At 66.9% G+C, this 26103-nt stretch overlaps 11 protein-coding genes across 11 annotated transcripts in view; 7 read left to right on the top strand and 4 right to left on the bottom strand.

Annotated features, from left to right (window-relative positions):
* Positions 1–791, bottom strand: part of PFL1_01829 (uncharacterized protein) — a gene marked incomplete at both ends in the record, with an annotated part of 2397 nt that extends 1606 nt beyond the window's left edge. The window contains one exon of the mRNA XM_007879338.1: positions 43–791. Within this exon, the coding sequence (XP_007877529.1) occupies positions 43–791 (749 nt within the window). The remainder of the gene's footprint in view (positions 1–42) is intronic.
* Positions 792–2389: 1598 nt separating this feature from the next.
* On the bottom strand, positions 2390–3616 carry PFL1_01828 (uncharacterized protein; the record flags this gene model as incomplete). The annotated part of the gene is made up of 3 exons (XM_007879337.1): positions 2390–2401; positions 2502–3195; positions 3306–3616. The coding sequence occupies 3 exons, from the start codon at positions 3614–3616 to the stop codon at positions 2390–2392; spliced, it is 1017 nt and encodes a 338-aa protein (XP_007877528.1).
* A 504-nt stretch (positions 3617–4120) lies between these two features.
* Positions 4121–5743, top strand: PFL1_01827 (uncharacterized protein; the record flags this gene model as incomplete). The annotated part of the gene is made up of 2 exons (XM_007879336.1): positions 4121–5044; positions 5147–5743. 2 exons carry the CDS (start codon positions 4121–4123, stop codon positions 5741–5743), a joined length of 1521 nt encoding a protein of 506 aa, XP_007877527.1.
* A 286-nt stretch (positions 5744–6029) lies between these two features.
* On the bottom strand, positions 6030–7035 carry PFL1_01826 (uncharacterized protein; the record flags this gene model as incomplete). Its single annotated transcript, XM_007879335.1, has 4 exons — positions 6030–6193; positions 6342–6478; positions 6612–6874; positions 6964–7035. 4 exons carry the CDS (start codon positions 7033–7035, stop codon positions 6030–6032), a joined length of 636 nt encoding a protein of 211 aa, XP_007877526.1.
* Positions 7036–9415: 2380 nt separating this feature from the next.
* Positions 9416–10388, top strand: PFL1_01825 (uncharacterized protein; the record flags this gene model as incomplete). The annotated part of the gene is made up of 2 exons (XM_007879334.1): positions 9416–10198; positions 10308–10388. 2 exons carry the CDS (start codon positions 9416–9418, stop codon positions 10386–10388), a joined length of 864 nt encoding a protein of 287 aa, XP_007877525.1.
* A 1004-nt stretch (positions 10389–11392) lies between these two features.
* Positions 11393–12615, top strand: PFL1_01824 (uncharacterized protein; the record flags this gene model as incomplete). Its single annotated transcript, XM_007879333.1, has 2 exons — positions 11393–11830; positions 11932–12615. 2 exons carry the CDS (start codon positions 11393–11395, stop codon positions 12613–12615), a joined length of 1122 nt encoding a protein of 373 aa, XP_007877524.1.
* A 2428-nt stretch (positions 12616–15043) lies between these two features.
* PFL1_01823 (uncharacterized protein) lies at positions 15044–19066 on the top strand (the record flags this gene model as incomplete). Its single annotated transcript, XM_007879332.1, has 1 exon — positions 15044–19066. The coding sequence occupies one exon, from the start codon at positions 15044–15046 to the stop codon at positions 19064–19066; it is 4023 nt and encodes a 1340-aa protein (XP_007877523.1).
* A 1016-nt stretch (positions 19067–20082) lies between these two features.
* PFL1_01822 (uncharacterized protein) lies at positions 20083–20380 on the top strand (the record flags this gene model as incomplete). The annotated part of the gene is made up of 2 exons (XM_007879331.1): positions 20083–20258; positions 20332–20380. The coding sequence occupies 2 exons, from the start codon at positions 20083–20085 to the stop codon at positions 20378–20380; spliced, it is 225 nt and encodes a 74-aa protein (XP_007877522.1).
* A 44-nt stretch (positions 20381–20424) lies between these two features.
* Positions 20425–22264, bottom strand: PFL1_01821 (uncharacterized protein; the record flags this gene model as incomplete). Its single annotated transcript, XM_007879330.1, has 5 exons — positions 20425–20984; positions 21193–21291; positions 21418–21985; positions 22111–22137; positions 22226–22264. The coding sequence occupies 5 exons, from the start codon at positions 22262–22264 to the stop codon at positions 20425–20427; spliced, it is 1293 nt and encodes a 430-aa protein (XP_007877521.1).
* Positions 22265–22791: 527 nt separating this feature from the next.
* PFL1_01820 (uncharacterized protein) lies at positions 22792–24201 on the top strand (the record flags this gene model as incomplete). Its single annotated transcript, XM_007879329.1, has 5 exons — positions 22792–22995; positions 23070–23267; positions 23372–23407; positions 23520–23806; positions 23916–24201. The coding sequence occupies 5 exons, from the start codon at positions 22792–22794 to the stop codon at positions 24199–24201; spliced, it is 1011 nt and encodes a 336-aa protein (XP_007877520.1).
* A 548-nt stretch (positions 24202–24749) lies between these two features.
* PFL1_01819 (uncharacterized protein) overlaps positions 24750–26103 on the top strand; it is a gene marked incomplete at both ends in the record, with an annotated part of 2309 nt that continues 955 nt past the window's right edge. Inside the window, 3 exons of the mRNA XM_007879328.1 lie at positions 24750–25199; positions 25312–25800; positions 25901–26077. Coding sequence (XP_007877519.1) covers positions 24750–25199; positions 25312–25800; positions 25901–26077 — 1116 coding nt within the window. The remainder of the gene's footprint in view (positions 25200–25311; positions 25801–25900; positions 26078–26103) is intronic.

The raw sequence follows: 26103 nt of genomic DNA, 5'->3' as shown, positions 1-26103 counted from the left end.
TTGGAGCGGGCGGTCCTGATGATAAAGTCGTCGGCCTTGGACAGCTTGTCGAGGACCGCCTGTCCGGCGGCGTTGGGCAGGCCGCTCGACGCCTTGAGGCTCTCGCCGGGCGCGGGAGCGTGCGCATGGCCTGCCCGCGGGCGGACGGGCGCGGCGCGGCAGGCGATCTTGCAGGCGTCCTCCATCGCGGAGCCGTCGCGCTCGTAGACGAGCGAGGCGCAGCAGAAGAGCATCTTGGCCAGCTCGAGGTCAAAGGTGCGCGCGCTGCTGGTCGAGGGCTGCGAAAACTCCTCGAGGGGCCGGTTCATGACCTGGAAGGCGGCGTCGCGCGTGCGGCGGTCGAGGCTGTCAAAGATCTGCGGGTAGGCCAGGTTGCCCAGCCCGACGCCGCCGTTGCGCTCGCTGACGCGTCGGAAGACGGCCTGGACGGCGCCGAGGCGCCACACGGCGCTGATGACGAGCATCGCGCTCAGGATGACGGTGGAGCCGCCGGCAAAGAGGAGCACGCTGGCGGCCCCCAAGGGGTCGAGGATGTAGTTGGGCAGGCTGGTGGCGACGCCGAACCAGGTGATGCGGAGCCAGGTGACAAAGTAGGCGAGGTCGCTGAACAGACGCTGCAGCCAGCCCTGGATGCCCGTGCCCTGGCGGGCGACCGAGGGCATGTCGTCGAGGTGCATGAGGTCGACGCGGCGCATGAGCGCCTTGTTGTCGTCGTCGTCCGCGTCGAGGCCGGCCATCTTGGTCGTCGACGGGGTGGGAGCGGTCTCGGCGGGCGAAGGGGGCGAGGCCATGACCAGCCGTCGGTGGTGGTCAAGAGGCAAGCAGAGAAAGGGCGAGCGACGAGCCGAGGGGCAGCGGAAGACTGTGGCAGGCCCCGCTCGGCAGGGACGGAGCGGCACGTTGCCAGGCAGGCAGGGATCGATGCGAGCAGCGGAGGATGTGGAGCAAGGGGCGCAGGGGTGCGAGGCGGGGCGCGGCGAGGATGGGGGGCGGACCGGGGTCGGGATAGAGAGCAAGGTCGGACCCCCGGGGCCACCTCCGACGTCGGTATATATGGAAGTCTGCTCAGCAAGCCCGCCATGCCCCCTCGAGCAGGGCAGAGTGACGGCCGTCGAGGGGCGACCAGGCCCGCCAGCCGCCCGGCAGTTCCAAAGCCTTCGACGTCGGCGGCGATGCGTACCGTGGCCTACCTAGCCATCGTCGCGGGCATCGTCTCGATGAATCAGGCCGAGCTGGGCCGTCGGGAGCGTCCGAAGCTCGCCTTGCTTGGCCGAGCCAGTCGGTATCCTGGAGGCCTGTTGGCCTAGCCTGGCCTGGCTAAGCTTGGTCGCGACAACGCGCCGTGAGCGCTGTTCGCACCCTTACGGACGCGACTCAGCCGTGGCCTGCCGTCGTCGGCGTGAAGCGACCGCCGTGGCCTGTCTCTCCGGCTGCTGCACCGAAGCTGGAGCGCGACGATGCCGGCTTGCTTGCCTCGCCGCGTCCGGGCGAGCCGCAGCGATCGAACTCATGCCAAGCTTGGCAGGCCACCCTAGCCTTAACCTAGTTGGTTAGCCCGAGGGCCATCGGCCCACTTCCGCGCTGGATGCATACGTGTGTCAAAGAGGGCCGTGGCGGTGTGAAGATGCCTCGAGGAGATGACATCGAGCAGTTGCTGGCCTCCTTGGCCGGTCCTCGCTATGCCGCCGACGCAGGAGCAGGCTAGGGCGGCAATGGCGAGCTGCTGCCATGGCACGCACCGCCACAAGGGGCCAAGGGGGCACACACTACGCACGACGTTCCGGGCACGTCCCCCAAGCTTCGGCCAGAGCCGACCACTGAGAGCCACCCTCCGCTAAGGTGCAGGGTCAGGAGGCACGAGGGCCAAACGTCGGCCTGATCCGGCCACTGCTCGCAGCCGCAGCCACGGCGCGCCTGGCTCTCGGCATCGCCCCGAGCAGACATACGGTCGTGCTCTGGCGGGGCGGAAGGGGTCATCTCCAGCTCAGCCTGGTTGCACGCACTGCCTTGGCTGTTCGCTCCCTCCGAAGGCGAGCATGAAAGGCTAGGCCAAGGCGTGGCAAGGGTCATGCAACGAGGCGAGGGCCGGGGTGGGGGTGCGTCGCTCGGCTCAGCCGCACGGTCGAGCCGGACCGCGGGTGAGATGGGGGGAGAGCGGTGCTTCGCCGGTCTCGAGGTCATGGCAGCGAGCGCATGGCGGACAGGCGCAAGACCGCTACCAGCTGCTTCGGCTCCCGCGGCACAGCGCCATCGTCGAGGGGCGCAAGACGTGGAGCGAGCACGGACAGCACAGGCGGCGGCGGTCATTGGCGGGCGGGCAGCGGCGGCGGGATATATTGCAAACAGCACCAAGGCGCTGCTCGCGAGCAGACAGGAGGGGGAGGCGGCCTCAGTTGAGGATCTGGAGGACGGGCGACGGGCGAAGGAAGCGGTGCTGGCAATGTCAGTCGTCCGCACGCATTACCGGGACTCGACCCCGCGCGCCAGGCGGCAGCACTCACGGCAAGCAGGACAACGGCGACGACGAAGCCGACGATGAGCAACAGGCAGGCGGCGCGGCGGCCCGCCTTGCGCTGGTACTCGTGCGCCACGACGAGCTCGCGGTCGGCGCCCTCGGTATTGTCGGCAATCGTGGTGATGTTGAACTCGATGTTGTCAATCATGCCGCCCTGCTCCTGGACAATGTTGCCTAGGTCGCGAAAGATTTCGTTGAGCTCCTGGACGCCCGACTCGATTTCGCGGATCTCGGCCTCGCGCGAGGCGATGAGCGACTCTTGGAACTCGAGGTCGGCCTGCGATGGGCCTTGGATCAGGTCGAGCTGCTGCGCCTGCTGCTGGCCCGCCGCGGCGGCGGCCGAGTCGAGCTCGACGAGGGGTGCGCCGTGCTGGTCGTCGTCGTCGGCCGCGTCTTCGTCTGCGAGCGCTGCCTTGGATGCGGCCTGGCTCCTTCGCTGCTGCTTGTCGCGCTGGCGTTCTCCCTCGAGAGCCTCTCTTGTCCGCTGCACGCTCTCGCGCTGGGCGCGCTGAAACGAGAGGGCGACGGCCTGGAAGTCTCGCTGCAGCTTTGCCTGGGTGAGCTTTGCGGGCGAGGTGCGTGACCGGGCGTCGGATGCGGGGAGGGGAAAGGTCGAGAGGGTCTTGATGTCGGCGGTGCCGTCCTTGATGAGGTCGCGCGTCGTCTCGGTCAGGTCGTGGCTGCGGAGCGCGGGGAGTAGGCAAAGGGGCAGGCGGTCAGAGCGCGCAAGCTCGCAGTGGCACGCTGGCGGTCCGTCGCGCCGGGCTGTACGGGGCGGCGCTGTGCTCACATGCGCTTTGTGAAGTCGTGGTTGTGGGCGTTTGGCTTTGCCGGCGAGGCCGAGGGCGGGTTGGCGAGGAGGGAGACGAGTTTCTGGATGGCGGTGACGTTGGACTGGATCTTGAAGATCTGGATACCGATGCGCTTTGCCAGGCGCTCAAATTCGGGGTCTGGCGGATGCGACGCTGCGGAGGATGACGACGAGGATGCGCCGGCGGCTGCGGTGTCGGACGGGTAGTCGCGGTAGAGGGGGAGCGGGGTGTTGCGGTTGTTGGACGAGCCCCTGGCCGACGAGCCTCGTTCGAGGTCGTTGAACGACATGGTGGCGGGTAGAGAGCGCGGGTGTGCAGACAAGGGTGCTGAGATTGCGATGCGTCGGATGGCGGTGGCGGCGACGGTGGCGGCGACGGTGGCGGTGACGATGTGGTGGTGACGATGGCGGTGGTGGGTGAAGGGTGACCTCCCGCGGCGCCTGGCCCGTGTGGAGTTGAGGGCATGGCAGGCCAGGCGGGGGTCGAAACTCGTGCGCACGGCTGGGGCCTTGCTTGGTGGCCTGTCGTTTGGGCCCCGCCCTGAGGCTGGGTCAGGGCCCCGAGCCAGTAGGTCCCATGCCAGGCTGCCCCGCCCGACTTCCGAAGCCCGGCTTTCTGGACGGTTTTTTGCGCTGCTGCTGCTGCCGGTGGCTTCCTGTTCCTTCTTGTCCTCCCGCCTTCAACCTTGACCTCTGCCTCTTGACCTCTCGCACCGCATCGCACCGCCATCCTTATACCCGGTCCAACACAGCCCATCACGGTCTCCACTGGCTCTGCTCCCCACTTTTCGACCATGGACTTCACCCTCTCGGGCGCGCAAAAGGCGCCGCCTCTCCGCGCCGCCCCCTCGCTCGACGGCTTCTCGCCACGCCGCTGCCGCCACGCCCAGCCCATCCCCTCGGCCACGCCCGGCACCTCGACGGATCCACCCTACCTCGTACACCTCGCATCCCTCTCCACGCCAAACCCGTCTCTGCTCGCCGTATCGCACCCCTCGCTCCTCACCCTCGTCGACAAGGCCACCCACAGCGTGCTCCACCACGCCAGCCTCGCAGACGCCCACCGCATCACACAGCTGCACGCCCTCACCCCGGGCGGCCTCGGCTCCACCTTTATCGCCTCCAGCACAGCCGGGACCGTCTCGTCATTTGACGTCCGCTCACCCTCGGCCCTCACCCAGCCCACCCTCGTGCTGCGCGGTCCAAGGGGCGCGCCCTACCACAGCGTCGCCGCTTCCCCGCACGCCACCAACCCGCACCTCGTAGCCGCGGGCACCGAGCTCGTCGGCGTCGATGCCCACGTCGACATCTACGACGTGCGCAGCCCCGCCGCACCCCTCTTCCGCTACACCGAGTCGCACTCGGACGACGTCACCTCGCTCCGCTTCCACCCTTCGCCCCACCACGCCGACATCCTCGTCACCGGTAGCACAGACGGCCTCGTGTGCGCGATAGACACCACCGTCGACAACGAGGACGACGCCGTCATCGCCGTCGGCAACACGGCCAGCAGCGTCGCCCGCTCCGGCTGGGGAGGCGGAGGAAGCCAGGTGTGGGGCAAGCCAGCAGCGACGGCGCAGGCCGACGTCGACATGACGGCCGACGTCGACGACGACGACGACCTCAACCAGCAAGAGGCCGATGCGCGGCGCAAGGGCCTCGGCTCGGTATGGGCCGTCGGCGACATGCAGACGCTCAGCGTGTGGGACGCCGACAAGGTGAGTCCGCCGGCAGGTGCCCCGGCAGCGTTCGCGATGCGATCGCAGGCTTCCCCTCCTTACCGCTCTTCTTCCTTTCTCCCTCCTTCTCCCTCCGCCCAGTTTGATCCGCTCCTCGACCCGGTCGACGTGCGCTCCTCGACGTGCCTGCGCCCGGCGTGGACGACCGACTACATCATCGACGCGCACTGCACCTCGCACCTCGCGTCGTCCGCCTCGTCGGCGACGGGGGGCGTGACGCTCTACGTGGGAACGACGGAGGGCTCGTTCTCCATCCTCACGGCGTCGCCGGAAGGAGCGGGCGGGTGGAGGATGGAGGCCCTCTTCCCACAGGCGGCCGCGGGTGCCGTCGGAGCGGCCGCGGGCGGGCACAGCGACATTGTGCGCTGCGTCGACTACGACCCGGCCTCGCGCATCCTCTACTCGGGCGGCGAGGACGGGCGGCTGTGCATGTGGCGCCTCGCGGGCGCCGACGACGACGGCGGCGACGAGGCCGATGGCGCGGCGACCCAGATCCGGCAGTCGATGGGCGGCGCTGCAATGGACCAGGCTCCGGCGGCGGGGACCGCGGCGTTCCTGGGCGCGATCCGGGCAGGAGGGGGGCGCGGGATGTCGGAATCGAGCGGCGGCGCGAGGGGCGGCGCGAGGTCAGAGTCGGCGCACACGGGGCGCAGCCAGAGGTGGAAGCCGTACGGCTGAATCGGAGAAGGAGCGGCGAGCATGTCGTGCGATAGACGAACGGACCCGCTCGAGGGCAAGGGGGACACGACACGTATGTGGTATTTGCCAGAACGCAAAGGAAGGAAGGTGACACTGGGGTGGTGGCGCAGACGAGACGAGACGAGACGAGACTGAAAGAGGTGTAGAGGCGAGACAGGGACAAACGGCCGAAGATGACTGGAGGAGTGGCGGTGGTGGAGCGGAAAAGAGGGTGGTGTGGCTGATGCGAGGCCTGGCAGAGGAGGCGAAAGGTGGAGCGGGGAACCTATCTGCCCGCCGAAAAGCGGGTCTGTGAGCTGCTCGCCGAGGCCTGTTGGACCTGCTGCCTCACGGCGTCCTGTGCGGGCGCGGCCACGTCGGTTGAAGGGGGACGCGGCGTGAGGTCCTGCAGACCGGCGGCCATGTTTTCCTCGCCCTTGACCCGTAGGACTGCAGGGAGCGGCCGGGATTGGGCGCAGAGGAGAGCCACGACGATGCGACGAGGCGGAAAGAGGGGGGGTGCCAAGACGACGTCAGATTTGCCCCCCCTGGGACCTTGCACGACCCAAGGCAGAGGGTAGAAACAGGCCAAACTCACACTCTTCGATGAGGTTGGCATTTCTCGAGTTGGCGCGCCAGGCCGCAAGCGCAATGTCTCCGACGATGGGCACGAGGCCGACGCCGGCCGATACGGCGTTGTTGAAGAGCAGTTGCCGCACGAGCCAGTCGGGGATGCTGACGGGCGGCGGGCGGGTGGGGGCGAACAGGCAAACGGCGAGAGCGGCAGGGAAGAGGAAAGAATGTCAATCGGGGATGTCGGTCAGCCCCCAAACCTCGACAGGATACGGCGGGACGACGCGCCACGCACTCGTCGATTTCGTTTTTGGCGGGCTTGACGACGAGGGTATAGTTGAGCAGGGCGGCGGTGATGTCACCGAGGCCGGGGACGATGCCGACGATGGCGGTCCAGCCGAAGCGGAATCCGCAGATGGTGAAGCCCTTGTCGAGGTGGTGGGCGCGCCGCTTGATCTTTTTGAGGGTGCGCGCCTGCTTCTTTGTCAGGCCCGGTGGCAGCGCGCGCTTGCGCCGCTTCTGCTTGCCGTTGACCGTGTAAAACTCGTACAGCGGGTCCTGTGCGTCGTTTCGTTGCGTCGGTAGGGATGACGATCAGCGGTCAGAGAGGAGGGGGAGGCACAGGGACGGGACAGAGCGGGACTCACTTCGGGCTCGTACCGCTTGGCATGGTCGCCTACCAGCCGCCGTGTGACTTTGCCCGCAATCTTGGAGGCCATCTCGGATCGTCGTGTATCGGTGCGGTGCAGTGCGGTGCTCGCAACGGCGTCAGTAGTGGTGGTGGTGGTGGTGGATGGTGGTGGATGCGATCACAGCCGAAGTGGAGTCGGATGGAAGACAGGAAGGGAAGGAGGGCAAGGTACGGATGGACGACGTGCCTTGGCTTGGCTTGCGTAGAGTCGGGTCGGGCTGTGAGGCTCGCAGGCAGGCATGTGAGTGAGTGAGTTGTGAGTGAGTGAGAGTCGAGGGCTGTGCTCTGCTGGAATCCACGCGGACCTGTCTGTGGTCATGACGCACCGACGGCATGCAAGGCCTGGCCTGCCCGCCTGGCCTGCTTGGTCGCAGCGGCCCGCCGGTCGCTCGTTCATGTGGAGGGTTCAGCACAGGGCCAGGCAGATGACAGAAGGACCTGTTGAAGCAGGACAAGAGGAGAATTGATGTTTTCAGGGCCCCCTTGGTGCACTCATGTCAACATTGACTTGTTGTAGAGTCAAGGCAGAGGGAGGATTCATGCAGCGAGTCATCAATCGCAAGCAGGCAACTCCAGCAGTAGGGTCACTCAACCTCTCTGTGTCTCTGTATGAGTCCCTGTTGTGCAGCCCCTGTTAGAGTAACAAAAGATGCACATCTTCAACAGCAAGGTCGTGGAGCTCTGCCTCAAGGACGAGGCCAAGAACAAGCCAGTGTTACTCTTCTCATCCCCTGGTGGCCTTGGTCCCCGTCTTGGCCCGCAAGAGGCCCTCGGCCCCATGGACGCAAACCGAATCACACAAAACATGCATGCATATGGGGATGTTATCGGCCTTACTGGGTCTGCTTACTGCTTCCAGCACGATGCAGGACACGTCTTTGGCGTCTTGTTCAGCTGCCGCTCGGCCGCGGTGATCCTCAACCACCAGCATGGCACCGAAAACGTCACAGAGCGGCACTACCTGGAAACAATCTTGCACCTGCCAGTTCTCAAGGATGCAGGCACACATCACTCTGCTCCTGCGTAGATGATGCACACAAGAGGTCAAAACACCACCACTGAGCTCAAGGTCAACAAGCAGGGTCCAGCTGAGCCCAACAAGGGACTGCTGCAGGGCTTGCAGCAGCTCGTGCATCAGTCCTTTGAACCCGTCGGGGTCAGTCAAGCAGAGCTGCGTGGAAGCACCAAGCCTTGCAGCAGGCTCTGTGCAACAAGCAGCGCGAGCGTCAACAGCAAGCTCGAAGGCCATCGTGAGCCCAACAACCAGCAAGCAGTCAAGCAGATGGCACGGCGAGCGAGACTCATCAGGCCTGACATGGACTTGAGTCACCGCTGTGACGGGCCCCATCTGCTGAGCCGGGCCTCATCTGCTGAGCCAGGCGGATGTGTCGCTTGCTCGAGGTTCCCACTTTTGTCGAGCTGCTGCGACGACGAGCAGGCAAGCAGAGTGGCCACCTTGCTCCGCCCTGTCTGGCGACACCATCGTGCTGTGCTGCGCACTCACGGGCGAGATCCACGCCTACTGAGGGCGGCATGGAAGTGCTGGTGTGAGCCACGGCCCACGCTCGCCAACGCTGGCTCGATACGCCACCATCGACGGCTCTGCGCGCTCGGATAGCCTAAATGCGCTCGTGACCATGCCATCGGTGGCGTCCGGAGACGATGCATCGCTGACGAGATCCTGTGACGACGTCGCAGATGGGCGGGCCGGCGACGTCGAGCTCGCGGTCCCCGTTTTGGCCGTTGGTCGACGTCGGGGATAGCACAACCGCCGGTCCCTGTCCCGTTACGCGAGAGCGAATGGACCGCATGGCCGTGGTCGAGAAGCACCCCCCATGGCACGCACCCATCGCCCACGACCGGTCTACGTGCGAGCAAGCTGAGCGAACGTCGCCGGAGCTCGAGAGACCGGCGAGGCCGAGGAGAGAGGCGGTGGCGAGCTTGCCGGTGCGACTCGCGTGGGCCGGCAATGTTCTGTGGGGGGCAAGGCAGGTTGCAGGCTCCCCATCCGAACCTCGGATAGAGAGGTCGGTATCGTGGCGGGGCCCTCCGTGGGGACGATGTCGACGTCGCCGCCGCGAGTGTCGGGTGTCGTCGAAGCAGACCGCCTGGCCGGGTCTCCTGTGCGACGAAAGAGCGAGACCGGCAACGTTACGGCAGGCGTTGCGGCAGGCGTTGCGGCAGGCGTTGCGGCAGGCGTTGCGGCAGGCGTCGTGGGGTAATGGCCACCGGTCCATACGACGTCCGGCCCTTGCTCGAGCGTCGAGGTGTCCCGTCCTCCTCGCCGGGCGAGCTCGCGACGTTAAAAGGAGGATCCCATGGACCCGCAGTGGTCCTCGACACCATCGCCCGTGAACACGACCCCCTCTTCTACCCCTGCCACACCCCTACCAACCCCCCTTTCCGTGATGCGCTTGACCTCGACGTTTGCGGCGCTGCTGGGCGCGACGCTGTGCTGCGCGGGCGTCTCGCTGGCTGGGCCGGTGGCGTCGCGCGACGAGCCGGTGGCGTTCCATATCAATTGCACGACGCGGTCGGAGCGGCCCGTGTTCAGCATCGCGCTCGACGACGGCATCCGGAGCACCGAGTACCACGAGTCGGTCATCAGCACGTTTGAGCGGCGCGGCCACGTCCCCATGTTCTTTGTCAATGGCGACTTTTTTGGGTGCATCCTGCCGTACCGCGACGAGATCCGGTCGACGCTGGAGCAGGGGCGGGCGCTGTACGGCTCGCACGGCTGGGCGCACCCGCACGCGCTCGAGATCCCGCTCGAGGAGTGGGAGCGCGACGTCGAGCTCCTCGAGCTGGCCTACGTCGCCATGGGCCTGGGCCGTCCGCGCGTCTACCGCTTCCCGTTCGGCGAGCACAACGACGAGCACCTCGTGCGGCTCCGGCAGCGCGGCTACGTCGCCGCCGTGCAGTGGAACCAAGACTCGCGGGACTGGGCGGGCCTCAGCAAGGCCGACGTCGAGGCCAAGCTGCTCGACGACTTTGCCGCGCCGGACCAGCCCAGGAACCTGCTCTGGCTCAACCACGAGGTGCAGGACCTCGACGCCAAAGAGGGCCTCCTCGACTGGGAGTTTGACCAGATGGCCCAGCAGGGCAAGGACTACGTCGATATTCGCCAGTGCATCGGCGTCCACGGGCCCCTGTTTGCCAAGCCCACCAGGAAGCAGCGCGAGCTGGCCAAGGTGAGTGGCGCCGCAGTGGCGCGGCAGTGGCTCGACCGGCGTGTCGCTCGAGGAGCAGCGCTGACCTCTGTCGTCGTTCGCGCATACGTCCTCTGTCCCGCCGCCGCAGCAACTCGACACCAACGACTGCAAGGCGTTTGCGGCCGCCTACGACCAGCTGCCAGGCCCGCGTGGCCGCAAGTCGCTCTGAGATAGGCTGCGATGTACCTAGGCGGAGAGCCCGGTGTGAAGCGATCAATACCCGGGAGTGGTGGCCAAGAGACGACCGTGCGTGGCGTGGGAGCACGGGCAGCGCTGCGTGAGCCGCGTTGTCGTTGTGGGCTGTGTCGTTCCAAGGAGCCCACGCCGGCGAGAGGCTCTTCGTCGACCAAGGAGCGGGACGCGGCTACATACCCCACGGCGGTCCCGCGCGAGATGACCGTCGTCAGATGGGCAGGTTGGCCGCGCCGACGCCCCCGAGTCGACGCAGCCTGCCCGCGCCACGGTGCCAGTTCAGGCTGGCCAGCCAACCGTGGCGCAGAGCGTCCGTCGGGCAGGTCGACGATGATGGCGGTCGGGAAGCAGCCGGTGGCCGCCAGGACGAGGCCGGGAAAGAGGCGTCGAAAATCCATCGAAAAAAAAAGCCGGGGCGGCTGGCTCGGCGCCAAAAGGGAATGCCCTCAACCTGGGTCGAACAGGTGACCTTGCGATTTGTTCCGACTCCAAGAGCCGAAGGCCATAACTGAGCACGCTTCAGTCGCACGCTCGTACCAGCTGAGCTATAAGGGCGCTTGATGTTCGGGGCCAAATTATACAATATATATAGTACAATACTTTTGACCCACTTCGACCCACTTCGGCCAGCAGTTTGGTCAGATCCAAGCGTCGATTTCACGGCACGGCCTGCCGGCTTGCATCGTTCGGGTAGAGCAGGGGGTCACGCCGAGCGACAAAGGCAAGGCGGCAAGGCAACGGCGAAAGCGACGACAGCGACGACGACAGCTACGACGACGACGATGGACAGACGGGCGGACGAGCGAACCGGCCGAGGAGGAGTCCGTCCAAGTCGCCGAGGGTGTGGAGGCGGCGGGCGACGGAGGGGCAGACGACCGGCTATCGTGTCTGGTTGACCGGGGCCGGTTGCTGCCTTCCTGGCCTCGTACGACCATCATCGGCCCCCTTCCATTGCTCTACCCTTGACCAAACCGACCGACGATGGCGACGTTCAGCAAGACGACGTTTGACGCGGCGTCGTACCTCGCCTTTCGACCGAGCTACCCGCGGTGGACATACACCAAGCTGCTCGCATACCACTTTGGTCGGCTGCCCAGTGCATCCTCGCCGCCGCCATCGCCACCGCCGGCGCCTTCGGCCGGCAGCTCGCCGACGGTAGCCCTCGACCTCGGATGCGGGCCGGGCATCTCGACGCTGGCGCTGCTGCCCCATTTCGACCGCGTCATCGGCCTCGACCCGTCCAAGAAGATGGTCGACGCCGCCATCCGCCCCGAGTCGTCGTCGATCCCCGCCGAACTCAGGTCCGACGCCAACGAGGGCGGACGCGGCAGGCTGGGCACGCTCGAGTACCGCCAGGGCACGGCCGAGGAGCTCGACTTTCTCCCCGAGCAGAGCGTCGACCTCATCGCGGCGGGACAGGTGAGTATCGGGCGGCGCAGCGACCGTGCCGCGTGGTGACCCGGCTGACGACCGTGGGCCCGCCGACTGCCCCTCGCCTCCTCTTGCGTGGACCACCGCAGGCTGCGCACTGGTTCAAGTACGACCGCCTGTGGCCTGCGCTCTCGCGCGTGCTCAAGCCCGGCGGCAGCGTGTGCTTCTGGGGATACCCAGACATGTACCTGCCCGACTACCCGTCGACGCGACCGGCAGTCCTCGAGTGGGCCGTGGGTCCGTCCTCGTCGCCCGGGGACGGCAGCGGCACCACCGCGGCCGAGTCCATCGGCCCGTACTGGGAGCAGCCGGGGCGCTCAATCATCAGCAACTGCTTCGCCGACATCCCCTTTCCGACGGCGCCCGAGTGGGACCAGGCCACGGCCATCCGCCGCGTCTTTTCGACCGAGGGCCTGCTGCCGGAGCAGATCCCCGCCCGCTGGCCGCCGCAGGCGTCGCCGGGCTCACCGCGTCCGGACACGGCGTCGCTGAGCGCCGAGGCGCGCGCCGAGCTCGAGACGCCGGGCAACCTGGAAAAGTCGATGACGTGGGAGATGATGTCGAGCTACCTGCACACGTGGTCCTCGGTGCACAACTTCCTCGAAGAGCATCCGGGCGACCGCGACGACCCGAGGGGCGACGTCGTGGAGCGCTTTCTCAGACGTCTCCGCGACGAGATCGGGCGCGGCGAGCGGGGCGGGCGGATCCCAGAGCGCGTCACGCTGCGGTGGCCGGTGGGCTTCCTGTTTGTCAAGAAGGCGGCTGCTGCGTGACGCTACTGTAGCTGATCGGTCCTCGCCCGCCAGGCACGGCATCTGTGCAAGACCATTGCCTGCCTTGGAGTCGCCTTGACATGAGATGCGTGCAGAGTGTGAGCCGGCGAAGGCGTAGACCGGCTGCGGCGGTCGAAATGCGGACTGCGTGGACGCGCTGAGCCCGTGTGCCGCCACCTGACCGGCCGCGATAGTATCGGCGGTCGCCTCTAGGCCCACGGGTATCGGGACCGAGGCTGCGTCGCTCCGTAGTCTGCCCTGCCCTGCTCTGCTCTACCCGTAGCAACGGCGGTCGGAAGGACGCCTGCCGATGGAACGTTGCTCGCGCCTTTGCGCGATCGCTCGCTCGTCGGTGCCGGTCTGGACGTCATTGTTGCGAACCAGGCTGGTCAGAGGAAGGCAGAGTCGACCGGCCGACCGGCAGGCAGGCAGGCAGGCAGGCAGGCAGTCCTGGCAGGGTCGAGGGTTTCGAGGTTCGGCGCAGCGACTGCCGGTCAGCTAGCTGGAGCAACCAGGCAAGGAGGGTAGAGACTGAGGCAGCCGCTGTCGTTGCGGTCTCAGTTGGCGGCGAGTAGCGCGCGCCCTGGCCGCCGGCATCTGCGATGATCTGTATGTTCCGCGCGTAGCTTGCTGCTTGGAACCAAGCAAGCAAATCGATTCTTGCCCTCGGCTGGGTCGGTAGCAGGCCAGGTCGCAGTTCCCGGCCTCGGATGATGGGCTAACTGATGAGCTCGACGGCCAGCCAGCCCTAGATCGCTTTACATTGGCCTTTTGTTTGTGGACAAACCGCAGCGGCGGCAGCGACCGACCAAGACGAGAGTCAAGACGCCGGATGGGAGGCGCTGCCAGGGTCGTGCGTGTCCTCGAGGTCGTGACGATGTGACCAGGCCAAGCGGAGCCTGCAGAGCGCGGATCCCTGGCCCTGGCCCTGGCCCCTTGCTTGGCTGGCCCAGCTTCCTTTCATGCTCCTGCTCGAGCCGGACGAGGCGAGGCAAGCCTGTAGCTCGACCACGAAGTAGCGCAGCAGCAGCGCAGCGTGCAGAGCGCAGGCGGAAGAGAGGGTCCAGGGTCATCACGTCGTCAGGAGCGGGGCAAGCAAGCAAGGATGACCGGCGGCCTAGACTCTCCAAACTTACCCTCGCGACTTGGGATCCATCTACTGTATGTACAGTAGGTTGGCGCGGTCAGCGTCAGGAGGTGGGTATGGCCGACAGTCGGGCCTGGCAAAGACGACCAGCATCCTGCAGCCAAATCCGCGCTCGAGCAACGAGGCAAGGAGAGAAGGGCCAGCTGGCCTAGCCCGCTGCTCTCGCCGTGGTGTGAAAGCGCTCAAACGAGGCCGGCCGACGAGCAGGTACAGTACGAGGGGGAGGCAGGCGGTCTGCGCCAAATGCCTAGGTCGCCAGGTCAAGCTGCCCTAGGCTAGGAGGGCAGGCCATGCCATGCCATGCCGAGCCATGACGGCGAGCGTGCGCGCGCGCGCCTTTGGCCGACGACCAAGCAAAGGACCGCCACCCAGCCTGGATGAGGGGCGGAGCAGACGAGAGGAGAGGCCCGCAGGCCGGCCGATGTCGCTCGCCCCGCTTTTTTCTCTGGCTGGCTGGCTGGCCTTGTGGGTGGCCTTTCTCGCTTTGGCCCTGGGAAGGGTGCAGGCAGACAGGCCGGCGCTCTTCCGCCCGCCTTTGCGCCTTTGCGCCGCCGTGCAGCCTGGCTGGTCTGGCAGGCCTGGCCTCGCTCTGGCAGGGCTTCCCGAAGACGGTTGAAGCCAGCGCCAGAGCCAACCCCGCTCTATCTGACCTGCCGCCTCTCCTCTGGACCTCCATCCATCGTCCGGCTCACGCCGCCTTCGCCGCCACCACTGTCTCCGTCATCGTCACCACCACCACCACCACCGCCTCTGCCCCTCGACCTCGCACGCCTTCTCGCCGCCCCTCCATGCTCGCCCCGACGCACTAACACTCTTGGCACAGGGCCGTGGGTCCCCACCCACGCCCTCCCCCCTTTCCGATCGGCTGTTGCATGGCCGTCGGCCCTCGGCCCCTCTGTCACCCTTCGCAGCCAGCTCACCCGATCGAAGCCCACTACTGGGCCCTCCACCGATTCACACCTGCCTCGTCCGGCGCTCCCTGGTCCTCGCCTGGCCCAACCGTGAACCCACAGTCGACTTTCCAGAAGAGCAGTTCCGGCTCGTCGCTCTCTCGCCCTACCGCTGCCTGTTCCGCTCCTCTTCGACTCGGATCGCCCCACGCCAGCGCGCAACGGCACCATTCTCCTGGCACCCTCTCTCGGCGCAGTGAGGGCTTTTCGCCCTCCTGCCACCTGAGCTCTCCTGATCCTCCGCGAGGGCTCAACCCGACAGTCTTGGCCGACCTCGATCAAACTCGACGCCCCTCGATCCACCCTCAGCACCGCCTCGTCCGCCCCCACGATGAACGCAGCTCAGCTCGACGCGGATTCGCAGCCGCCCTCGGAACCTCAGATGGACGACCAGGAACCGCCCGACGATACCAAGGGGCCGGTCTTTGGCCGGCCCGATCCCGCCTTTGCCTTTGGCGACCTCCAGGACGCTGCAAAGCTCTTCCTCACCGCACAGCAGAGCTCATCGGCGGCAGACCTGAGCGCCACCCTCGACCACCAGTCGCAGGCACCTGGCACCGGCGTGCGCGCCCCCGCCGCTGCCGCCGCTGCCGCCCCTGTCGCCCCTGGCCTGCCCCGCAAGGCATCGGACGGCACCGCCACCCGCTCCCACAAGCACAAGTGGTCGCAGGAAGAGACCCAGGCGCTCGTCGACGGCTGCAACAAGCACGGCGTGGGCAACTGGAAAAAGATCCTCTCGGACCCCGAGCTCAGCGGCCAGTTTTCCGATCGCACCGCCGGCGACCTCAAGGACCGCTTCCGCACCTACTTTCCCGACACCTACCACGAGCTCTACCCCAACGCCAAGACCCACCTCAGCAAGGCGGTCCGGGGAAAGGACGCCGAGGGCAAGAGCATCTTTGAAAAGGGCAAGACCAAGGAGCGGCGTCCCTTTTCGGCCGACGAGGACGCCGCGCTCAAGCGGGGCTACCTCGAGCACGGCTCCCACTGGGCGTTGATTGCCAAGGACGCCGTTTTCCAGAACCAGCGCCGCGCCATCGACCTCCGCGACCGCTTCCGCAACGCCTTTCCCGAGGACTACGAGCGGGCCGGCTTCAAGCCCAGGCTCGCGCGGTGCAAAAAGGACCGCGTGGCGGCGGCAGCAGCCGCAGCCAAGGCCGACGATGACCCGGCCACGGGCCCTCGCTCGACGACGCTGCCCTTTGCTTTCGAGGCCGGCGCCGTGTCGGACGGCATGCACGCCGAGTACGGCATGAGCGACGCCAGCGACGGCCACCTGACAGACCACGGCAGCCTGACCGATGGCAACGAGAGCGGCCTCCTGCTGGGCCGACCCACCCGCGAGGCTGGCGCCGGCGCCGGGGCCTTTCTGGGGCGCTCCAATTCGCTCGGCGCCGCCTTCCGGGCCCCGCGATCGAAGCTGCAGCAGAGTACCTCGAGCACCGACGACGTCGAGTCGGAACCGCCTCTGCCACACAGGCCCCAGCTCGTGTCGGCCAACACCCTGCCGCTTTCCGCCAGCATCGCCGATCCGCACCGATCGCTCGGCGGCTTGTTTGAGCAGCTCCGGGCGACGAGCATCAACAGCACGGCCAGCCACTCGACTGCGAGCAGCGTCCACGGCGGCCGCAACACGTCGCCGAGCGAGAGCGAGGGTGCGGTGCCCGGTCACGGCAAGGCCGCGTCCGCCGAAGAGTCGAGCCGGTGCCATGCCGGAAAGCCAAAGGACGCCACGTCTCACAAGCGCCGCAGCCACAGCACCCGGACCGGCAAGAGCTCCGCCCTCGAGCGCATGCCTTCCTTGCACGGGCACGCCTTGCACGGGCACGGGCACGGACACGGCCACAGCCATGCACACGGCGCCGCCGCGCACCACGGCCATGGCCCGGGATCGACCGCTTCTCGAGCGTCCAGCGCCCTCGGCACGACTGAACGCCCGCACCTGCCGCACATGGCCAGCAACGAGAGCTCGTGCAGCGAGGCGAGCTGGGCGGGCTACGACGTCGCCTCGTCGACGTTTGCACGGTCCGAAAGCGAGGCCAGCAACTCGCACGACGTCGCCATGGACGTCGACGAGCCCATCTCGATCGACGGCAGCCTCTGGCCCGGCCAGCACTCGGCGACGAGCGACATCTCCGCCGCAAGCCTCAACACGCCGCGCTCCTCGATCTACAGCCAGATCGACTACCCCAATCTGCAGATGTGGAGCAACGACGTGGCCGGACAAACCGCCCAGGCGGGCGTTGTGCAGCACGGCGATCAGACCAAGGTCCACCACGACGGCAGCGTCGGTGGTAGGATGTCCGAGATCCCACCGAACCACAGCGTCCAAGGACCGCCGGCGAGGATCTTCGCAGCGCAGCAGGCCGCCGATCATGACAGATCCAGGCCCGCCTTGCCAGCATCGCAGGGTGGCGCTGGCGACGGCCCGGAGCAGCGAACCGAGCTCGGAAGCCTCAGCGCACCCAACGGCCCGGTCACCGCTTCGCGCAGCGTGTGGTCCTCGGCCATGGATGCTTTCCTGGATCCCCTGCAGGATCTCCTGGATCCGCTCGGGCCATCTCCGGGCGGCGGCGGCGGCGGCGGCAACGGCTGGCTCAACGGCTGGAGCTTCAACGCCAACGAGCCGGCGCGCGGCATCGACGAGACGCCAGGCATCCTCTCGTCGACGCCGCTCTCGCACCACAAATGGGCCGGCGACCTGCACCTGCGCAATTACTCGGTGGCCAACCTCAACGCGCTGTTTGACTCGATGCCCGACTTTGACGGCGGGGCCAACCTGCCCGCAGACATTAGCAGCGGACAGCAGAGCGCGGCCAGCAGCCATCACAGCCGCAGCGCCAGCGTCCTCGACGACGCGTCGGCTGCCTCGGCCCCCGGCGACCGGCCAGAGGGCTCGGCTGACCTGGAGCGAGGGCGCATGATGTCGCTCGAGCCCCAGGAGCGCGCCTTGCACTCTGCCAGCGCGTCCTGGTCGCCCGCGCGGCGTCGCCCCCTCGACCACGGCCCTGCTGCCACCAACCCCTGCCCCACGCCGCCTGTGATCGGCGCCGGCCTGCACGGAGCGACTCGCCGGCTGAGCGATCCTGCCGCCAAGAGCGTACAGGAGCTCCTCGAGGCCGCCTCGTTCAGCCTCGATGCCTCGCTCGGCCTCGACTCTGCGCCCTACTTTCCTGCGCTGGCAGAGTCGTCGTTTGGCCTGCGTCGCAAGCGCTCCAACGATACGCTGCGCAACACGGACGGCGTCATCGGCGACGACGGCGGGGCCGGCCAGATGCCCTCTACGATGGTGGGACCGACGGATGGAGCGCCTGCAATGCGGCCGCCGCCGCTGCCGCCGTTCAACGCCGAGCGCCGCAACTCGGTGCCGGCGATGGCCATGCTGGGCCAGGGCACGGTCGGCGGGGCCGTCGGCGAAGCGCAGAGCCTCTCGGGTACCGCCGGAGCCTACGATGGGTCGCTGTCGATCCTTGAGCAGCTCGGCCTGCCGGCGACGGCGATCGACTCGAGCTATGCGGCGTCGCTTCCCGACGTCTCCGGTGCGCCGGCACACGTCCGCGACATTCGGCCGGCCTCGCAGCAGCAGCACCATCACCAGCAGCAGCAGCACCATCAGCCTACGCAGCTGTCGCAGGCGCAGGCGCAGCCGCAGCAGACCTACTCGTACGACGACATTGACCTGGCGGCGCTGGCGGACCTGGACCGCTCGCCGGCGAGGCTGTACGCCGAGGCGCAGGAAATCTTCAACCAGCTCGGCCAGCTGTCGATGCCGTGGTCGACGTCGGGCCTGGACGCCGCGGGCGGGCGTCCTGCGCAGGGCCAGTCCCACCAGCAGGCGACGACCGACTCGAGCTCGTCTGGACAGCCTGCGACGGCAGCGTCGGATCGAGGGGTGTCGTTTGAGCCGGCCGGCCTGGACCTTCTCGGCGGCGGCGGCGGCGGTCGTCACGACGGCGGGCACGGCAGCCACGGGGCGGCGCAGTTGCCCGCCATGATGGCGACGTCGCCGGCCGTGGCGCGGTCGGCCAGCGTGAGCCACGTGGAGCAGCGGCCGCAGGTGGTTCGAGGACTGCTGTCGCAGGACGCGGCGAGCACGACGATTACGGCGCCGACGCTGCTGGGCGCTCCCTCGGGCTCGATGGCGAGCACGACGGCGTCGCTGTGGGCGTCGAGCGGATCGCTGGACCGGCTCGAGCATCTGTACCTCGAAGGGCTGCACTCGAGCCCGTCGCTGGCGGCAGCGAGCCCGGTGGGCAGTGGGCCGCACGCCGCCAACAACGCCGGCGGCGCCCATCGCCCGGGCTGGATGCTGTCGGGCGCCAACGAGCTGGGCTCGGGCTACCTGAGCGAGTGAGAGACAGAGGCTCGCCCGTCGTCGCTCTCGTTGTGTTTTGCACGTTGTGCCGTTGGTGTCTCCGATGTCTTCACGTCCCGTCTCGTCTCATCCCGTCCCTCCTCACCCCCATCCCATGCCGCCCGGCCCCGCTCCCGGCCTTGGCCTGTCGTTTGCTTGCCTTTGTGCCTGTTTGCCTTGCCTCGTTGCCTTTACCCCCCATGCTCGCCGACGATGGCGGACAGGAACTGTACCAGTAGCCCGACCCGACCCGACTCGACGCGACCCGACCCTTCTAGAGTAGGTAGTAAGTGAATTGAATCTCGACCTGATCCCCGCGTGTGAACCTGTACCGGCGTCGTCGAGAGCGACCTCGGTGCGCCCTCATCGATGCCGCGTTGAGGAGGAGCGCCGGTCGTCTATTTTCGGCCTGCCCTGCCCTGCCCTGCACTTCCATAAACCCCACCTCTCGGGGACCTCCACCCCCACTCCCACCCCAATCACCCAGACACCAATCTTCCAGCTCCTCCAAAGTGGCCCCAAAAATTATCAAATTCTCTCAAACTGACCTGTAAGAAAATCCTCGGCCTCTCGTGTATATTCTAGAGCAAAAAACAGAAAAAAAGCATATCACACCATGTAGAAAAAAAGGAGAAAAAAGTGTCCGCGGGGGGGTTCGAACCCACGACCTCAGGATCTCTTTCTCGCATATGCGAGATCACACGTAATTGGTATGAGACCTACGCGCTGACCAACTGCGCCACGCAGACACACTGTGTCACAATGCCAAAAGAGGCTGCATATATTGCAAATAGGCTTTCTGGGGCCTTTTCCCCGCATGACTTCCTGGACCCCTCTCGCTCCGGAGCTCCAACACCGCCTGGGAGCAACCACACCGCTTGTTGCCTCGCGACCACCACTCGGCTTCCGTCCAGAGGGCTTACTCGCATCACAGCACGCACTCCAGCTCGGCACCACGGCACTGATAACAGTCGACACCACAGCCCGGCACGATCAAGGCCCACGGACGCGACGACATGGGTCTTATCCAGGGCAACGACGTGTGGGTTGGTCAGTATAGCCACACGACCAAGGGCGAGAACCGGGTGGCTGCTGCTATTCGAGAGCAGCGGTTGCGAGAGGAGGAGAATAAGGCGTCCTCCTCCCAACCCGAGCCGCAGCAGCAAGATGGGAAAAACACGGAGGGCTTCCTGTGAGTGCCCGCCAGACTGGTCGTACGACCGCCCCGACGCGGCTGAAACGTGCCACCCCCACCCTCATCGCAGCGACAAGATCAAGCAAAAGTTCTTGCTCGGACGTGGTTCTGCGACCTGATCAACGAGGGACCCACGACGCCGACTGTACATTCGATGGCACGCCTACCACGCCCGGCCCTCTTCTGAAAAGATCCGCTGCTGGACGCTGTCGACCTTTCTGTGGGTCTTTGGTGCGCCTCCCTGTCCGAGTCCTGCCCACTTTTGCTTCATGGCCTCGACGGTGTCTGCGCCGCCGTTGAGCCAGCCGGACGAGGTGGATCGGCGGTCGACGGTGAGGCCGCCGATGTGCGAGGGGCGCTGGTAGCCGTACGAGGCGGCGTAGCCCTCGGGCGAGTCGTCGGTGCGTCCGCCGTGCGAGACCGTCTTTGCGACGCGGCCGAGGCGGTCGAGGGTGCGGAAGGCGTAGCCGACGCAGACCCACACGCCGCCGACGACGCCGGCGAGGCGGACGAGGAACTGGACCAGCGTCGTCGAGCGCTCGCGCACCGTCAGCACGATGGGCTCGATGTCGTACTTGATAAAGATGCCGGGGACGCCCGCGCCGTGCTCGATGTTGCGCGAGTAGTCGGTCACGCTGTACTGGTGCGTCTTGAGCCGCCGCCCGCGCGAGTCGATGAACAGCGTCGGCACGACCGAGGTGAAGTACTGGAAGACGGTAAAGTCTGCGGGCGGCGGCATCGAGCGGCGGCAGCGAGCGGCGGCAGCGAGCGGCGGGGCGAGCAGGGCGAGCGTCAGGATATCGTAGCGGGGAGAGCACGGCGAGCGGCAGGGTATCGCCGGGGAGCGTCGGGAGCGTTCAGGCGTTCAGCGATGCGGCAGGGCGAGGGGCAAGGCCTCGGCCAGCGCCACGACGATCCACGGCGTACTCACGCTCCTTGGTAATCTCTACGCTCGAGTCGAGGGGCTGTGCGATGAGCGGAAAGTAGGGTCCGAAGCTGAACTCGTGCACGACGTGCGACAGGTTCATGACTGTCGAGGCCAAGGGCGAGAGGGGGGTCCAGGGATCCGATGTCAGCAGGCTGGGCGGCGTCTCAATGGCACTGGTCCGCGCTGCGGGCTGGGCGCTGCGGGCTCTGGCCTGCACGCGCGACTCACGCTCGTGCGCCGTGTGCTCAAAGCTGCCGTATCCGTGCCCGAGCGTGGTAATGTGCAGGTTGCCGCTGACGCGCTTGACCTCCATGCTGCCATAGATGCGACAGGCGGGCCCGTCCTGGACGACGTGGGCCGTCTTTTGAAAGGCGGGCTGCTTGTGGAACTTTTTGTTCTGGGGCCGCTTGCTGTACGACGGCAGGAAGCTCTTGCGCTTGGCTGCGCTGATGGTCTTGTCGACCGAGAGGTCGGGCATGGGCAGGGCGTCGAGGCGTCCTGCGTGTCCGATTTCAAACGTGGTGCCGTCCTTTGTGAACTCGCGCTCGCTGACGTGGAGGCGGTCGCCGACGGCGTCGCGGACGTCGATGGTGAGGTAGTGGCACTGCATGGCGACGGTCATGTCGATGTTGATTTGCATGCTGCTCGAGACGGTGTCGTCGACGTGGAACGAGTAGGCGCGCTCGCCGTAGAGGTACTCGCTAAACTCGGTCCACAGCAGGAAGCACAGCAGGCACGACACGACGACGGTGAGCAGGCCGCCGCGGCTCGACCGTTGAGTATAGATGGACTGCGTCTGCGGTGGGGCCGGGGCGGAGCGGCGTGGGAGCAAAAGAAGCAGGGGCAACGACGGACGCGACGCTGTTCAGCCGGGCCGTCCAGGTCCATGCAAGAGGACGGCGTGCTTCGGGGCCCGCTCACCTTTGGGAACGCATCAAACTGCCGGATCTGTGGTCGTTGAGGAGCGTTCAGTTGGCGAGCGGTGAAGACGTCAGTATCTAGTCTGCCTTCGATCCAATGCCGACTGCACGCGCACCTTTGGCATCTTGTCAAACGTATCGAGAAGGTCGCTCATGGTGGGCAATGATGCGGGCGGTGCGCTGTCCACCGGGGACAGACGTGCAGACGTGCAGGCGTGCGTGCGGGTGTGTGGGCGAGATTGAGACGCGAGCCTGCGCGAGGGTGTGCCGTGCGGTCGGACGGGGATGTTGGCCGAGTGGCGATGCGTTGGTGGTCGCAGATGTCGAGAGCGAGAGGCAGGGTGGTGGTGGTGGAAGAGGGTGGCCCTCGTTGGCTCGAGAAGACCCTTGGAGGAGCGGGCCAGGTGGGAAGCCAGGCCAGGCCCAGCTGGCACGCACGCTGGCGGCGTCGGGCGTCCGTGCGACTGCAAAGTGGGCGCATCCTCTCGTCCGAGTGAGGGCGAGGCGAGGCCAGCTCCGAGGCCAACCTCCACCTTCTTTGTGCGCCTCGAACGCGGTTGCAGCGGGGGGGCTGTGGGTGCCACACCTTGTTGCTGGCTCCGCCTGCCCCGCTCTTCCTTCCTCCTTGTGTCCAGTTGCTCGACGACGCCCACAACCGCCGGCCGCCTCGCCTCGCCTCGCAATGAGCATCATCGAAGAGCCATCCTCGCAACACCAGGACCTCGAGGCCTACCGCATCCACCTACCGCAACATGTACTGCCATCCTCGTCCCACGATACGCGCGGTCCCACCAACGACAACGGCGACGGCGACGACAACGACAGCGGCTTCTTCTACATCCCCGACTTTATCAGCGCAGACGAGGAGGAATACCTGATCAACAAGGTGCGCACCACCCTCTCTCTGCTTCTCGCCTGCACGCCACCCCGCTGATGCCGTCGCCCCGGCCGCCCCCGCAGATCAACACGGCGCCGCTGCCAAAGTGGAAGACGCTCCACAACCGCCGCCTGCAGTACTGGGGCGGGCAGGTGACGGCCTCCAACGTCCTCATCCCGCAGGACATGCCCGACTTTCTCGAAAAGTTCCCAGACCTCGTCTCGCGCCTCGAGCGCACCGGCGCCTTTCGCGGCAGCAAGCACGGCCGGCCCAACCACTGCGTGAGCAGCGTCGGCATAGTCGAGCGCCGGCGAGGGTCGCGAGGAGATCGTCTGCATCGCGAGCTGACACTCTGCTGCTCCACTCTTGCCACCACTCTCACTAGCTCGTCAACGAGTACCGCGCGGGCCAGGGCATCATGGTGCGTGCGACGCCCGGCCTGCGTCCCGGCCATCGAGGACCAGCGCCTGACATCCAGCTTCTTCTCCTCGTCCTCGTCCTCGTCCTCGTCCTCCCTCGTCCCCGCCTGGCAGCCCCACGAGGACGGCGCGGCCTACTTTCCCGCCGTGGCGACCATCAGCCTCGGCTCACACACGCTGCTCGACGTGTACCGCTACGTCGACGACGCGCTGCAGCAGCAGTTTGACAAAAAGATGGAGCAGCACGACGCTGGGCCTGGCGACCCGGCCGCGTTGCCGAGGGAGCGGATTGAGGGCAACGTCAAGGTGGTGCGCGGTGCCAGGGCGCGTGAACCCGAGCCCGTCTTCTCCATCCTCCAGGAGCCTCGGAGCCTGCTCATCACCCGCGGCCGCGTTTACAGGTGGGTGGGCGGGGAGAGTGCACGCTGCGGCGATGATGGCGGCGGGACTGACCTGAAGTGGCCATCATGACTGCCACTTCCGACACACCCCACTCGACCGACGCCACAGAGACTTTCTGCACGGCATCGCGGAGCGCACGAGCGACCCGGCCGAGGCGCTGTCCAAGGTGATCAACGTCGGGCAGATCCGGGATGGCGGGATCCAAGAGGTGCTGGCCGCGGCCAAGGCGAGCCTGCAGCCGCCGAGCAAGCTGATGCCCGTGGCCAAGGCGGACGGCGATGGGACCAGAAAGACGGAGCTGGTGCGGGATACGAGGCTGAGCCTTACGCTGCGCGACGTGGAAAAGGTCAGCAAGGGATTGGGAGGGCTGCTGGGAGCCATGACGAGGGTGTAGCGCGCGGTCGGTCGTCACTGGCCGTTGACCATTCGGCGTCGGTGCGTATGCGACTGTCATCGTTGCTTGTTTGATAGTGTGCTGTCGTTGCCCGGTTGATGCGAAGGAGAGCGTAGAAGCTGTGCTTGCGCAAGCCTGGTTGCGTTGAGCCCCTCTGCTTTGACGGCGCGGCCCGGCAGCGTGTGGAGGTTGGTTCGCTCTCATCCGCGGGCCGAAACGCCGGACAGACGCAAGGCGCTGCGCTTGGACCCCCGCCGCCATCGCCTCCCTCGTCACCGCCACCACCACCACCACCACCATTACCACCACCAACATCCCCCTGCCGCCATCTTCACCTTCACCAGCAACACCATCCCACCGCATCGATTTCGGCGTCGACGTCGCACAGCATGGCAGATCCAAGCGCACCATCGGGCGGTGGTCCGCCAACGCAACCCGACTCAACCTCGCCTGCCTCACCCGCGGCCTCGCCTTCGTCGCAACCACCCGCATCCCGCAATGGAGACCACGACACCGGAGCGGACAACACATCCGCCGAATCGCAAAGGATGCGGACATTCGCCGACCTCCTCCCCTCGCCCCCCTCTACGCCCCTGACCACCACATCCGTCACCATCGTCGACCAGCGCACCGACACTTCTCCGACGATAGCCACCCCAAACGCCGACGCCGGCCGGGCAGCACCGGGAGGCGAGCTGAGCTACACCAACGTCGACGGAACCACGCGCGTCTACCGCTTCCCCCAGCAGATGCCTGCTCGCTCCCCCTCTGCCCCAACAGACCGAGACGGCCGATCCACCAGATCCACTGCTGGCAGGGTCGTGACCGTGCGCGACCTGCGCAACAAGAGCTGCTGGATCTGCTCAGAGGAAGACGAGGATCAGCTAGACGTACCACCGCCATCCGCAGCTGATCCGGCCCTCGCTGCCGCCCAGGGCCGCGGAAGGAGGCGCAGGTTTGTCCATCCCTGCAACTGCACCCTCGTGGCGCACGAGTCGGTGAGTAGTGTCGATGTCGGCGTCACGGCTCAGCAGTCTCCGCCGCCCTCTAACTGCCCCTGACCATTCTCTGACCGCCCGACTACTGGCCCTTGCCCGACCGCCGCCACAGTGCCTGCTGGCCTGGATCGACCAGTCGCGCATCAACCATCCCACGCAGGACACCGTCACCTGCCCGCAGTGCAAGGCGCCCTACATCCTCATCGACCCCAAGCCCGTGGCGCTGCGCCTCTTGGAGCAGATCGACAAGCTCGTCGCCAAGGCCGTGCCCCTCGGCTGCGTCTCGGTGCTGGGCGGATCCGTCCTGATCGCCTGCACCGCCTACGGTTGCGTCGCCCTGCGCCTGGTGCTGGGCCGCGATGCGTCGCAGCGCCTCCTGGCTCCGCCGTGGCCGTGGCACTTTTGGTTCGACATCCCCGCCATCCCTTTTGCCCTCGTGGCGTCCAAGCTGCGCATCGCCGAGACGGCCACCACCTGGCTGCCCACGGTCCTCGTCTACTCGCTCAACCAGTTCCCGCTGCTCACGACAGACTGGATGATGGAGCGCTGGTTCGAGCACCGCGGAGCCACACGGAGCTACCCGCCCGGGCCCACGCTGATGGTGAGTGGGCAGGTCGGGGATCTTCCGAGGGCGGCGAGCGAAGAATCAACCCGTGCTGACCGGTCCGCGCCTCTTCTTGGCTGCCCCCCTTCGCTTTCAGGCATTGCTGATTCCGTGGATCCGCCAGGCGTACCTGGCGCTCAAGCGACGCACCTACCGGGCCGTGCTCGGGCCCTTTCTACGTAAGCGCCGCGCCGAACGACGGAACAACGGCGGCGCCAGCAGCGGCGGCGGCGGCGCTGCTGCTCCGGGCATCCGGCGCCGGCGAGTCGTCGTGGTGGGCGACGACAACTACCTTCAGGA

Source organism: Pseudozyma flocculosa (genome assembly GCF_000417875.1).
Source record: "Pseudozyma flocculosa PF-1 unplaced genomic scaffold scaffold00004, whole genome shotgun sequence".
Taxonomy (NCBI): Eukaryota; Fungi; Basidiomycota; class Ustilaginomycetes; order Ustilaginales; family Ustilaginaceae; genus Pseudozyma; species Pseudozyma flocculosa.
Note: the sequence above shows the minus strand (reverse complement) of the source record. Positions and strands in the feature narration are given on the sequence as shown.